The 15,171-nt window shown below is 42.5% G+C and overlaps 1 protein-coding gene across 1 annotated transcript in view; it reads left to right on the top strand.

Moving 5' to 3' along the window:
• LOC133405362 (neurobeachin-like) overlaps positions 1-15,171 on the top strand; it is an 82,745-nt gene that overhangs the window by 59,472 nt on the left and 8,102 nt on the right. The window contains exons 14-24 of the mRNA XM_061682233.1: positions 2,626-2,705; positions 3,584-3,646; positions 5,435-5,532; positions 5,747-5,839; positions 7,693-7,801; positions 7,923-8,004; positions 8,941-9,064; positions 10,934-11,126; positions 12,033-12,818; positions 14,668-14,888; positions 14,999-15,158. Coding sequence (XP_061538217.1) covers positions 2,626-2,705; positions 3,584-3,646; positions 5,435-5,532; positions 5,747-5,839; positions 7,693-7,801; positions 7,923-8,004; positions 8,941-9,064; positions 10,934-11,126; positions 12,033-12,818; positions 14,668-14,888; positions 14,999-15,158 — 2,009 coding nt within the window. The remainder of the gene's footprint in view (positions 1-2,625; positions 2,706-3,583; positions 3,647-5,434; positions 5,533-5,746; positions 5,840-7,692; positions 7,802-7,922; positions 8,005-8,940; positions 9,065-10,933; positions 11,127-12,032; positions 12,819-14,667; positions 14,889-14,998; positions 15,159-15,171) is intronic.

Genomic DNA, 15,171 nt, shown 5'->3' with positions numbered 1-15,171 from the left:
AATGAGGAAAAATTGGGTCGTGCAATGTCCTAGAATGGACTGAATTTCTCTTTGTAGATTCCACTGGACTTTAATCTTCATCTCCACAAAGTTTTGGTGGTTTATTAATCGACACACTCGAGTGGCATTTAGTCAAGCGCACGCCTCCAATATCACCAAAGGCCTCATGCAAATGCCTTCAGGTTTTCATGAACATTCACGTATTATTCACTAAGCAATTGCTGAAAATGCCAAATGGTGCTTCAATAATTAATGTGGACATTTTTTTTTTTATTTTGTTCCCCGGCTTGAACCAACTAACAAACAGCCTCTTTGGAGCTCACAATGCATGGAAGGTGTTGTGGGTTGTGGTCATTTCGAATGACTGGCACAGCCAGCTCAGCATGACAGGGGCCACCCAAGTACTTAATGACATGTTGGCCCACTGTGATGGACAGGTGTGACCTTGGCATTTTACTACCTCGTCGGCAAGGCTGCCAAGAATGCAACACTGACATTTTCATACAACAGCCGTCCATTTTCTATGGTGGCTTACCCTTATTAGAGCCACAGGTCAGCTGGAATCGATCCCAGTTGACTTTGACTGAGACGCAGGGCACACCCCGGACTGGTTGTCAGACAATCGCGGGGCACATAGAGACAAATCTCAAGAAAAGATACCATTTAGAAAAAAGGTACACTTCAGTGGTGCCTTGAGATGCGAGTGACCTGACTTCAAGATCAAGTTCAAGATCCCTCAACCCACTTCGAAACCAGCAGCGGTTTGGCAATTAGTGAACAATTCTTCAAAAAAGAGGCTTCAGGCTGTTTATTGCCACGCCGACTTAAGATTTACTGACAAACTTGCAATTAAGTCTGCTAGCTTAATGCTAACACACACTGCAAAACGCCATCGGCGTGTAAACAAATAGGATAGGTGTTGCAGTGTTGCAACCCTTGAAGCAATGGATGCTTGCACACAGTCTGTGGAGAAGCACGTTGATAGATAATATAGCAATAATCACAGGCATATATTCTTTATCCTCTACGAAGAACGACTAGTATTACTGCAGCTTCCTGGCCAGTTTTGATTGGCCCCATGAATAGCTGTATGTCTGTATTATATTGCCCCCAGGAGGACAATGAGCACACACCAGAAGGACCAGCACAATGTCCATTGGATTGAAGCAAAAAATGAGGCAAAAACGGTTTAATTCTTTTACATTCAATTTGATTATGTCATTACTGTATGTTTCTATAAAGTACAATATCATAGAGTGCTATTTTACAAAAAAAAAAAAAAAACACATTACAAACTTTTTATTTTGAGAGAGTGGAACAGATTGACAATTCAATTCATTTCAATAGCGAAAGATGATTTAGGATACAAGTGTTCTGAGTTACAAGTGTGGTCACGGAATGAATGAAACTCATATCTCAAGGCACCTGGGTATTCAGCTTGGACAGATGAACAACCATCCACACATCAAATACAAAAAAAATAGCAGAGATAAAACTATTTCAAATAAGCCGAAAAAGACGAAGACAATGAAAGACATTTGAATTTTGATTATAGTTTGTTCTATATATCATAACCTTTGTACCCATCCATCCATTTTCTACCGCTTATCCGAGGTCGGGTCACGGGGGCAGTAGCTTTAGCAGGGACGCCCAGAATCGGGCCATGAGAGGTCACATTATTGATTAACATTATTGTTAAATAGTTGTTGGTGGTTAATTCTATGTTGTTCCCATGTACTAAAATGAAGGGGTATATTATTAATTTCGAAATCTGGATTATGCCAGATAGGGGAGAGCATACTGGGAGCTAATTGAGATCCTGTCCATACTAAACTTTGCCACCAAGCCGTTAAGGTGGATGTGATTATTGGATTCTTGAAACATTGATGGTGTTTAAGACTAGAAGAAATAAATGGGAGTTTTGCTAATTTGATGTTGTTGCAGTCTGTTTGTTCCAATTCCAGCCAAGAATCACACTCCTCACTGTGGCGCAACCATTTGTTGAGGTATTGTAATTGGTTAGCTAAATAACAATGTTTAAAGTTGGGAGCATTTAGGCCTCCCTCCTGTTTACTTTTCTGAAGAGTGGATTGACTGATTCTATTTTTCTTATTTTTTGAATAAAAATGTAATACAGCAGAATCAATCCAAGGTTTGAAACCATTTAAATGCGGGTTTAAATGGAATCACTGAAAATAAATAGTTGATTTGAGGTACGGTTTTCATTTTTATTGTCGCTATTCTTCCCAGTAATGATATAGGCAGGTTATTCCAGCGTCTTTTGGTTTTAAAGTTAGGGATTTTTTGTGGATGTTGGAGTGTTGATTCATGTTTTTTTTTTTTTTTTTTTTTTTGTTTGTTTTTTAAATCACACAAGACGAGAAGGCGAATCCTGCTGTTCCAGGCGAAGCCGAGCGAGGGAAGATGTGTGTAAAATATGTAGCGCTTTCTTCCAAACGCCAGTCGCTCATTATGGCGTCTTCAAACGGTAACTTTACATCATTAAAACCAACCAAGAGTAGAATAAGAAGGAACAATGGTAACGTAAACAAGCGGGCGGCTGTACATTATGTGCATGTTCCAACACTTTACCTCTCTCTCTCTCTTGCTTCCCTCTCGCTACAGATGGTCCAAGGCCGACCCAGAAAGAAATCATCTCTCTGCGGGCCTTCATTCTTCTCTTTCTCAAGCAACTCATCTTGAAGGTATCTCCCAGCCGTCTCCGTGCCTCAAAGCCCCAACCGAGCCGCATGCCGTCTTATCCTTTAAAGGCTGCTCGTCTGCATTCTTTATCTCACTGTCAAGGGCTTGCTTTAAAATAGAAGTACAGATTGTCCTGGCATGTTTTTTTTTTTTTTTTTTTAAATCAGTACACCAAACCTTTATTAACTGAGGCACTGCCATGGACGTTTCGATTCGTCAACTGGAATCTAACCGTTTAGTGCCACCGACGAATATATTCGTCAAGTACGTTTTTCAATGAGGAGGGGGTGCGTGGAAGAGGGTCTTGGCCAGCTTGTCCGTAAAACTCGTTTGTAAATCGCTGTGATGACTAACACATTCCTGTAGATGGCGGCATCACATCATTTTGGATTTGAGCTCAGCACAGCTTTTCAGTGTGAGTATGGTACAAAAAGAGTATGTTCACAGTAGGTAGTAGAAAGTCTGTATCGCCATTGTAAAAAAAAAAAGATGACACAGCTCATGGAGTGAAAGACGAACGTATAAAAAAGCTACTGACATTCAGCTTGAGACGTGTGATGAGCCGGCATCGCTCATTTTTATTAGTTGTACTGTACATATCTGTAAATAAAATATTGTGACATCAGAAAGCCCTTTCTCAGTCTTGTTAATGTAGTTTTATAGTTTTGCAATGAGGTGAAACCAACCCATGTCTACTGCTCATTACTAAAGAACAGGAAAAGCTAGAAACCATCTTTTCTTCTCCATACATGGAAGTTCACTGTACACTATGATTGGTGTACAGCCTTCGTCTTCTTGCTCCATCATGATGAAAAACTTGCCGTATCACTGTCCCTGATAATGTTTAATTCGGATCTTCCGTTTTTTGTTCCCCCCCCAGGACCGAGGTGTGAAGGAGGACGAGCTGCAGAGCATCCTCAACTATTTGTTAACAATGCATGAGGTACACTGCGGCATGCATCTTCTCTCGCTGTGACACTGTGAGCACCCTGTACGTTACACTGACAAAAGTATTGGGACGAAGTAGTGGGTGCATGATAACGGAAGTACTACTAAAGGAAGTAAAAACGGATTTTTTTTTTTTTTCTTTTCTCTAAAACAGCTTCCATTCTTCTGGGAAGACTTTTAACAAGATTATGCGAGTGTGGGAATTTTTGCCCATTCATCTAGAACATTTTAAGCCCACGTACCCCAGAGTCTGCTAACCCTCTCACCCCAACTCCCAGCATACACACTAAGGAAATGTCAAAACAAAGACTGTGTATAGTAGATAAAGGCAATAATGTCTTTTGATCATTCTCAAAGCACATGACAACCCTAAAACCAAGACAGAGAAAAGCGAGAACAGACAAATGCATTAATAAAAGCAGTGTAACGTAACGATAAAATCTATACAGCAGTGGAATTTGGATCCATTTGACCATTTGTCCATTTATCCATAGACTGGAAGAAGGAAAGGAAGCAATGAGTAGAAAATATGACAGGACAGGACAATATTGGTAAGTCAGGTAGGAGCACATAAAATCATTTTGAAAATGCAGAAATTTTTTCTTTTATTTAAATGTGAATGAAGCTATGACACAGTTTCAAAGAGAGACGGATGGATGAGTAGATGGACGCGCAGAATAGGACAGGATAAGCAAGCGAGGCAGCAGCACATGACAAAATAAACAAGAATGAAACAAAATTAAGTCTTGTAATTCACTGTGAATGAAAGCAAAACGGCACTTCAAATATCGACATGGATAATTGGATGGATGGAAAGACAGTACAGGACATCACAGGACAGAATCAGTCTGGCAGGCAGCAGCAGATAAATAAATTCATCAAACATGCAAAAACAAATCACTCTTGAAGTTAGATATGAATGAAAGTAAAATAGAGTTTCAAATATAGACAGGAAAAGATAATGGATAGATTAATAGGACAGGACAGGACATCACAGGACAGGATCAGTCAGACAGGCAGCAGCACATAAAAATAAAAAATGCAAACTAAAAAAATCAGAAAAAATCAGAAAGTAAATATGAACGAAAGCAAAATATAGTTTCAAATATAGACATATATATATATATATATACATGAATGAATGGATAGGACAGGATCACTAAGCCAGGGAGGGTCACATGACAAAATAATCAAAAGCTTAACTATTCACTTTCCTAATTTAATGTAAATGAAAAGAAAACAACTTCATCGCTAGACAAAGAATCAGCGAACCATGCAGCACATGACCAAAAAACATTTGATTAAAGATTAAACGTAACTCATAATTAGTTGTGAATGAAACTAAAACACCTACTTCAAAGACAGGTTGAAAGTTTAACAGATGGGACAGAATCCAATCCACGTAAAACCTGGGACAGGTCCAATCCTATCCCATCAAGTTTAACAGATGGGATAGGATTGGACAGGATTAGGAAACCGGGCAACCAAATGTGACATCCAAAGCGCTACAGTTCATTCTCGTAATTAAGCGTGAATAAAACTAAAACGACACTTCGAAGATAGGCGGCGAGGACTAGACAAGATCAAGATACTCCTTCAGGTAGACAGATACCATATATCGTGATTGAAGCATGCAGTTGTCAAAGAAAATAAAAATAAAAAAGTGTTGTTGATGCAGGGACAACTAAAGCTTCTAGTCCAAGCCCTCATTGATCAATGCATCGATTAGGAGGCGTCGCGCGGTAGATGTCAAATATTGAACTGCTCCCACTTTTGTCTGCAGGATGAGAACCTACACGACGTGTTGCAGCTGGTGGTGGCCCTCATGTCTGAGCATCCGGACTCCATGATCCCCGCTTTTGACCAGAGAAATGGAATACGGTGAGCAACCCCCTGAGGCCAGGGCTCCGCGCGTTAGCGTTTCCACCCGTTGACAGTTGAACTAATAAATTCCACAAAAATAAACCCTTGTCTTCTACTGTGCGCCAACGTGACTCATACATAATTCATATTCCAACTGATGTGCAACAAAATAAAACAAATTATTTCATGATTTGTGCGTTTTCTTTTGTTGTTTTTTTTGTGCGTCTCGCAGGGTCATCTACAAACTTATGGGATCCAAGTGTGAAAGCATTCAAGTGCAGTCCCTCAAAGTCCTCGCATATTTCCTCAAGCATTTGGGACACAAGTAAGTGACCCACGCAAGAGACATGATGCAATTAAACTCAAAAACAAATGTTTGGAACATGTTCAAAAAACTTACAGTCATAATATGAAATCGAATAACATAAACTGATGAATCTCAATTGAGACATTGTTTTGCACTTCACATTTCTTTGTTGTTGTTTTTTTTCCTGCTGCTTCTTCTCAGCACTCACTTTCTGAGAACTCGTGCTCTTTCTGAAATGCCCTAAGATGCCACAAGTCGGCGCCAAAGCCCTGCCTAAAGGGAAAAGTAGTACAAAGATCGGTGCAACATAATGCCAAAATTGTTGTTTAAAATGGCACCCGACTTAATGCAACCCAGGTCACATAATAACAGTTTTCATGGTGTCAGAGGCTGTGATTGGCTGGCACTGGTCACCACCGGCATTCAGTTAGCATCTTGCAATCTCGATGTTTTGCGGCGCATCGGAGAATGTTTTAACATCTGCCTACTTGTCTCGTCTGCTCGCCCCAAAACGTGAGCGAGGTTGGATGCTTTGATCTCATTTCGCTTCCATTCATCGTCAATTCATAATTGTCTTCCTACGAGGGGGGGGGTGGAAGAAGCATTAAATGCTTGTCTTTAACAATTTTGCAATTATAGCCCTCCTCCAAACTTGATATGCAAGAAAAGCCCTTAACCTTCAGCTAGCTTTTGATTGTGACCTTAAAGGCAAACTCCTCTGTCAAGAAAGAATTTCCCCATTGCTGAAATCCCACGACAGTAATCTCGCGTCAGCCCTCGCGGAGGTGACGCTGCGTGTCGCTGCACCCTGGCTGGAGCGCACAAACCAACTCGGCTTTTCGCGTGCGCCGGCACTTCTGCTCTTCTTGCCGAGGTCGTTTGTCACCTCCGAAACCCGTTTAGCTCCTCTGTTACATCTTGATTCCGTCGCAGGGGACGGGCTACGTTTTGCGGTGCCACGCCCCCTCCCCGCCCGCTCAATTTATGACAGCGGCCATTTGCTGACATGACTCCCACGGGGCTCTTATCGAGCAGCTTTAAGGCAAAAGCCCCGCTGAGTGTTTTGCATCTGTTTTTACCAGAGGTGGGCCGTACATTAGATACCTAGGAATTCAGTGAGGACTTAACCCGACTAAAGCCACGTCTTAATACCGCCACTGTCACGTCGCAATTGTCGAAACCATCAAAACTCCAGAAAAATGTAATATAATAGCACACAACTGTACCATGTACCGCCTATGGAGCAGTTCAGAATCAATACACTATGTTCCAAATTATTATGCAAATGATATTTTCCTCTGGTTTTGCTAAATCGTCGACGCAAATGACAGTCAGCATAATTTCCAAGTGCTTACGCACGACAGAGTTTCAAGACATTTTATAGGATTTAGAGAGCTGAAAAAAAGGATTTTATTGAATGTGCAAATCAAATCAAATCTTAACAGGTCAAGTTACATTTTAACGCTTATTTGATAGCAGCGTCACAATTCTTACATCTATGGAATTTTTGTTTTGTTTTGTAATAGTTTCTGCTCAAATTGCTACTGCCCCCCGCCCTCATAAATCTTTTTCTTGAGGTTGCGCCAAAGGTTCTCAATAGGGTTAAGGTCAGGGAAGGTTGGGCCCACACCACGAGTTTCTCTCCTTTTATGGAGCCAACGATGCAGACGTATTCCTCGAGTTTTCCGAGTTACGTGCTGGGCCAAAAAAATCGAATCTCTGCGTACGTGCACCGGAAGCAGGGCAGCCAAGAGCAACGCTGCCAAATTAAGAGAATAAACTGTTGGGGATAAGGTGATACGTAATTCATAGAACAATGTAGGTCAGTGCTTCTGTTAATGATTCGATTCACCGCTGCCTTTTCTGCACAGGAGGAAGGTGGAGATCATGCACACCCAAAGCCTCTTCACGCTCCTGGGCGAGAAGCTCCTGCTGCACGCCGGCGCCATGACGGTGACCACCTACAACGCTCTGTATGAGGTACGGCGTGCCGCCGCGTCCAGGCATCAACGTTGAGCTGGCGTGGGTGGCCTCCTCCTACTCTTCCTCCTCCTTCTTCTCCTTCTCCTTCTCCTTCTTCTCCTCCTCCTCTCCACATCAGATTCTGACGGAGCAGGTGTGCACGCAGGTGGTCCACAAGCCGCACGCTGAGCCCGACTCCACTGTCAAGATTCAGAACCCAAGTAAGTCAAAAGATAGTCCTGTAACATTTGTTGTACTTATTTCTGTTTTTTCCCCCCTTGTAAAAGTTAAAGTCTTTTATTTCATTTATTTTTGTACTCATATATCCCATTAATTAATTAATTAATTAATTAATTGTATTTAATCAAACCAAAAGTATTATTAAAGTAAAGAAACAATTTTACATTTACATTTTGGATGTTTTGATGTTATTTCATGAAATCCTTGCTCATGAGATCTAGTCAATTTAATAATAAGTAGTGAAAAAATAAGAATGCATTATTATTTAGATTATTAAAATAAATTACCTATTCATTCCACTGTGTTCATTTATCATAATTCATTGATTATTCATTGTAAAAACTAAAATACACAAAATATTAATGAAATAATTGGTGAATTAATCATATTACTTATTAAAATGAACTATTTTCCATACTGTTGCAGTTGGGCAGAAAAAACCTATAAACCATTTTTTTCCCCCTCACAAAACAATATTGGTCACCCCCCACGCGGGTCTTTTTACAAATTTTTAAAGAAGTAAAAACAGCATGAGAACTTTAACAATACAATGTTATAATAACACACACAATAAATGCAGTTTTCTGGGGGGGGGGGGGGGGGGGGGCGAAAAAAGGTTCTGATGGTGTGAGGATTCTGCCTGACTGTGACGAGATTTTACATACGCATTTAAATATGAATTTTTTTTTTTCTTTTTTCTTGACATTATCTATGAATAACCTGACATATTTGCCTGTTTTAAACATCGAGTGGTACATGTGGTGCATCGATTCACCCCTTACACAAGCTTCACGTGCATAGAAATGCAGGCATTTTACAAAAATAAATTTTTTTAAAAAACTTAGCCGAGGTCTGAGTGCACTTTCTGTTTGTTTGTTTGTTTGTTTGTTTGTTTGTTTGTCCACTCGCCATAACAGTGATCCTCAAAGTGATAGCGACCCTATTAAAGAACTCGGCCCCCGGCGCCGAGCTGATGGAAATTCGCCGCCTCTTCCTCTCCGACATGATCAAACTGTTCAGCACCAGCCGAGAGAACAGACGGTAAGCGGGAGACCGACTTCCGCCTCACGCGCGCGCACACGCCGTCAATTATCTGCCCGATGGCGGCGTCGAGGGACGAGTCGGGGAAGCTTTTGTGCAATGGGCTCGCATCGATGCCTAATCATCCTCCCGCACGCTTGTTTTCTTAAGCAGACGTGGCGAGTGTTGACTGCTGTTCATTCTTGCATTGGAGTAGCATTTTTCATTTTGTTTCTTTAAATTCAAGTAGATATGTGATGAATGCTATCGATATATACTTCAATGTTTCACTCTTTGTTATGTTGCAGCCATTTGTTAAAATCATTTCATTTCATTTTCCCCCTCATTCATGTACACCCACCCCTGTCAATATTCAGAACAACTCCGTGACTGTTCTTGAATGGCCCAGCCAGAGCCCTGACTTAAACCCAATTGAGCATCTCTGGAAAAACTCGTAAATGGCCGCCCACCAACGTTCACCATCCACCCTGACAGAACTGGAGAGGGGTTTTTTTCTATCAATATGGGGCGCTGTGTGTACATAAATGTGGAAAAAAATGAACTGAAATGATTTTAGGAAATGGCTGCCATGTATTGCATGGAGTTTTATTTCCAATTGGATACGGGCGCCAGCATTGGCCACCCGTTTCCCAAGCCGCCTGGGAACCGCATCAACTGATTTCACAAGGAACTCTTGTGGGATGGAAGACATAACTTCTCGTATTTGCCCTTCAAGTTCTTCCAAAGTCGTTGTTTTTCCCAGAGTAGCAAGAATGTCTTTCGGCGTAGTTTGCTGTGCCGTTTCTGTCGGAATATTCCTTCTTTCACATTTTTGACAGCAAAATTGTTGCTAATTTTGTTAGCCCGTCTATGACTTTTCGCATGATGTGTTAGCTTAAAGCTAGCGGACTTTTGTCAGACTTTTTGTCAAATATGCAATGTGTATTTCTGTTGATTTTGTGTTATGTTTGTGTTCAACAATTAGCAGAAGTGGAATCGTTTTGAAGAATTGTTCGCTAATGTGATGCTGGCAAAACGGTATTGGAGCATTTTGTGGACGATGAGTACAGATGTACAGGTATCGGTATCTGGCTATTCGTAGTCTCGCTCTCCTCGGGGTATTATCGACGAAAGCATGTCCCAGTCATGGTAATAAGACACTTCGGGAAAAAAAATACATAATATTTTCAAAGACTGTTGCCGTCGTAGTGTTTAGATTTTAGATCGTGCTGTCGCTGGAGGTTGATATGGATGTAGAATAACCTAACTAGTTGCATAATATTCATTAGAAATACTGTAGATGAATCGGTCTTGCTTTGAGGCCTCACACCGGCAATTAAAAATGCTAATAATAATAATAATTTTTTAAAACTCATTGCCTTTTTGCTCTCGCCCGCTCACTTCTTCCCTCTGCCCACTGTTCTTTGTGCTGTTGACAATTTAATAATTGTTTTTTTTTTTTTTTTTTTTTTTTTTCTTTCAAAATCACCGGCCGAAAAGCAGCATTTAGAGAAGGTCATTGTTTTAGCCGCCATTTGGTAATGTGTGGGTGTTCCAATGTTTTGCTGTCATGGGGCACAATTGGGAAATAGGGAAGAAAAATGATACGAACAAACATGATGTCGGAATCAAGCCTCCTGTAAATGTGGAGACTGGATATATATGTCACAATTAATATTTGTATTATTTTGCATTATTGCTTACTTATGTGCTGTAAAAACAATCATATTGTAGATTGGAATTGGGCACTTGTACGTGCGGTGAAAAACCTGACCCAGGTACTGAAAGTCAAAATGACTGTTCTATAAAAGTGCTACCCTTGATACAAATGGTCAAAATGTCTTTTCTATCTCGACAGTTGACCTTTTGCTGCACTATCCCGTGTTGCAGATGTCTGCTTCAGTGCTCCGTGTGGCAGGACTGGATGTTTTCTCTGGGCTACATCAACCCCAAAACCCCGGACGAGCATAAAATCACCGAGATGGTGTACAACATCTTCCGTATCCTGCTGTATCACGCCATTAAGCACGAGTGGGGCGGCTGGCGCGTCTGGGTGGACACGCTCTCCATCGCCCACTCCAAGGTGGTTAACAAGAAGAAAATGTCCGCTGCAAGCTTGCTCATATTTGGAAGTGATTGAAGGGGCATGGTTGCAATTCCCGCTTGTTGCTGTCATGGATATGAACGATAAGTAGATACGACCCGCCTCTTTGCCTCCGAGGGCCCACGGCCGACGTTAAGCTAGTAGGGGCGAAGGGTCAGCGCATTCTATGTTCGTGGACGGCACGAAAACCCAAATAACTAAAGACGCCTGCACATTGTGCTGCATTCAGTTGCACACAGCGTCGTACAATTACAACAAGGGAACTGGGAATAATCTTTCATAGCTAAGGATATTTTTGGGGCCCGGCGGACTCCTTTTCGATAACTAAAAGGATGAGCAGTTTCATAGGCAAACATGAATGTGCACACTTCAGCCTGACACAGTCGCAGTTCCGACTGAATCGCTACAACAATCACTTTTTAACAAACCAGGCTTACCCAACTGTATCTACCCTAACTACTTTCACTCGTTATTGTTTTTAAAAAAATCCTAAACTTTCATTTGTGAGGTACACGGTTCAATGGAGTGCTATGGTGCCAGGCTACCCTCTACTGGCACTTCGTCCTCACAACAGGGCTGCTGCTGATGACGATTTTGCTAAACATGGCGCCGTCCCTACTTTATTTAGTTCTTATTCCACAAATGTAATGTTAATCGCAGTACCGTGTTTTGACTAGTGCTGGCACATACGATGTGTTCTTGCATTAAACATGTCGGGGTTTAGTTCCCCTCGAACAACATGTAGACTGTATTTCAGATGAATGTAATTTTATTTTCCGTGAAACAGGTCATAACTTGAAAAACTAAATCGGGGCGCTTGTAAGTCAAGGTGTCACTTTATAGTGCTTTGGAAATGACACATCTTGTGTCTAAACTGTCTGGCAGGTGACATACGAGGCACATAAGGAGTACCTGGCCAAGATGTACGAGGAATACCAGCGTCAAGACGAGGAAAACATCAAGAAAGGGAAGAAAGGCTCGGTCAGCACCATCTCGGGTCTGTCGGCTCAGGCCCCCGGCATCACGGGCTCGGTGGGCATCGGAGAAATGGACGGCAGCTCCCAGTCGCCGGGCAGCGACGGCGCCGACTCGCGAAACCCGCTGGCCGAAGGGCGGACCCCGGAGGAGAGGGCGGCGCTGGACGGCGTCGGAGCCGAAGTCCGGCACCTCCCGGTGGACGTCAAAGCCGAGAAGGTGGAGGCCACGGAGGTCAAGATGGACGACATGGACGCGCTGATGGAGGTGGATTTGCTGCTGGATGACGTTTACTGCGGCGTGATGCTGCCGAAGAGTAGCGCGGCGGACCAGCAGATCTCAGCTCCTCTCATCTCGCTTGACGACGACAAAGACGGCGTCCCTCAGGGCAGCGCATTCTTGTTCCGCAAGGTGGAGGAAGCCTCGTTGCCTGTCTTGAATCCAGCTCAGTCTTCAGAACGTCCGCCCGGCGGTGATCTGGGCCTTCTCTGCACCTTGGAAAAGGATGAATTTGAACTCCAGGGCATCAACTCTGCGGAGGAGGCCTCAACTCCAGACGCCGGCCGGGGAAGTGTCATGGCGCCCTCTAAAGGTGACATTTCCGCTGTTAGGAGCAGGAGCAACATGCCCTCGGAAACGGAGAGCGCAGAGGACAGCGGCAAGGAGATGAAGATTCAGACCACGGCGACCACACAGGTTAGATGCGATTAGCGGCCAGATGCTGAGGAGCATCCTAATGCTGCTGCTATTGCTATTGTCACTTTTGCGATGAATAGCTGCCATATCGCGAGGGCAATGCAAATTCTCATTTTGGCTGGGCAACCTTTTCTTAGGCCAATTTTCACTTTGAAAAGGGACAGAAGGGGACAGGTCTTTTGTAGAAAATTGTGCAAAAAGTGGAGATGTGATGAAATGATGTCATCATAACTAAATAGCCAATTACGATAATACAATAACATTCAAATGTTTCATTTGATTTATGTTTTGTATTTCACGTCAAATGAAGTGATTTATCAAAACATCCATGCTCATTTTTATTGAATTATTACTAATTAATTCATTTATAATTAATTAGCCAATTATTACAAAAATAAAATCGTTTACTTTAATCATAAAATATCATGCAAATTTTTATTGTATTAATAATTCATCTAAAATGATTTGATTTCAAGAAAATCCATGCTAATTCTTATTGTATTATTAATAATTCATTTATAATTAATGAGTCACTTATTTATTTATTTTTTTCACATTTCTCATGTTATGGTTTATTTAAATAAAAATAAAATATCATGCTCATTTCTATTGTAATAATGATCATTTATTTATTCATCAATGATTATCCATTTAAAAAAATGTTACATAATTGATTTAAGCAATATTTGTGTATTTGATTTAAAATGGTTTATTTTAATCATAAAACCCATAATGATCTTTTATCTATTTATACATATTTTAAAGGTAAAATATCAGCCAAATAATAAAATAATAATACATATAAAACAGGTTAATTGAATCATTTTTACTTTATGTGGAATGCATTTTAATTACAATTGCAATTTTCAAATTTGACCAGTTTTTTTTCTTTCTTTTTTTTCCCAATAAACCAATTTACCAATGATTTAATAGGAAAGTGGGCGGGGGGGAATCGACCAAATGAAGGACAAAAACAGCTAAATTAATGCACCACAAAACATAGGACAGTTGATAATGTAAATGATTGTTGTGTCAGACTAAACAACAGAGTGGGCCATACTTTGCCCGTCTCAATTTTAGACAAATGCGCTCTTGTGACATCCCAATTTTGCCAAATGTATTTATTTATTTTTGTGTCGGCTGCATGCGCCACAGTCACAGATCCACCACAGCAGTGTAATTCGGCAGTTCGGTGGTCAAGTTCTGCCTCAACCGGGGAAAATGCAAGTTTGTTTTCCTCGCACGCACACACACACACGCACACACACCCGAGACTGGCCGAGAGCCGTGATTCGAATGTTTTGTCCAGGGACTCCGACTGCCCGCCGCATTCCAAAAACGTGCATGTCAGGTCATACATTTCATTACATGGGGGGGGGGGGGGGAATGTATGAAAAATGTGACAAGTGAATACCTAGCTCTCATCTTCATGTACAGTACAAAAATATGAGCATGTGAAACACTTGTCATCACCAGTGGGGGGGGGGGGGGGGGCCGACAGAATGGTGGCCCCTGGCATCCGAATTAAGAAGGGCATCAGCATTCGGGGGGTGGGCATTGAATCATAGTGTGAATGACGAAAGCGATTTTGAAATTTCCAAGAGCTTTCTTTCTGACACAAATGTGTCAAACCGCCGCAGTGTAGCGCCAACTACTGGCGAGGAGGTCTTAATCAATGTCAGATTGGTATCGACAGCCTTCACGAGCACCCGCTCGGTATTGGCCCAAAACCGTCCACGGTATGGATCACTAATATACACTGAACTTGCGCTTAGAGTAAGAACATTTCAGCATATTTATTAGTGACTGAGGCGCATTGTCTCGTTTAAAAATGCCTCTTTGCTTTCAGAACCTAAACGGCCGCCTGGGCGCCGCAGCGGACAGCGCCGACTTCCCGGCCGGCGGCGCCCTGACGGACGAGGACCAGCAGCAGCGGCAGCGGCGTCAGTTCAGCCCGGGCCCTCGCACCACCATGTTCCGCATCCCGGAGTTCAAGTGGTCGGCCCTGCATCAGAGGCTGCTGGCCGACCTGCTGTTTGCTCTGGAGAGCGACGTGCACGTCTGGAAGAGGTGCGCACGCGCGGACCTTCTCCGTATGGGCATGTGTACCCCTAAACAGGTTCTCCTCCCCTCCCCCCCCCACCCCCCCCCCACACCACCCACACACACACACCTCGCAGCCACTCCACCAAGTCCGTCATGGACTTTGTCAACAGCAGCGAGAACATCATCTTTGTCCACAACACCATCCACCTCATCTCGCAGATGGTGGACAACATCATCATCGCCTGCGGCGGGATCCTGCCTCTGCTCTCGGCAGCCACCTCGCCTTCTGTAAGTGCTCAGTGTGGGG

This window comes from Phycodurus eques, chromosome 7 (genome assembly GCF_024500275.1).
Source record: "Phycodurus eques isolate BA_2022a chromosome 7, UOR_Pequ_1.1, whole genome shotgun sequence".
NCBI classification, from domain to species: Eukaryota; Metazoa; Chordata; class Actinopteri; order Syngnathiformes; family Syngnathidae; genus Phycodurus; species Phycodurus eques.
This window is presented reverse-complemented; position numbering and strand designations above follow the sequence as displayed.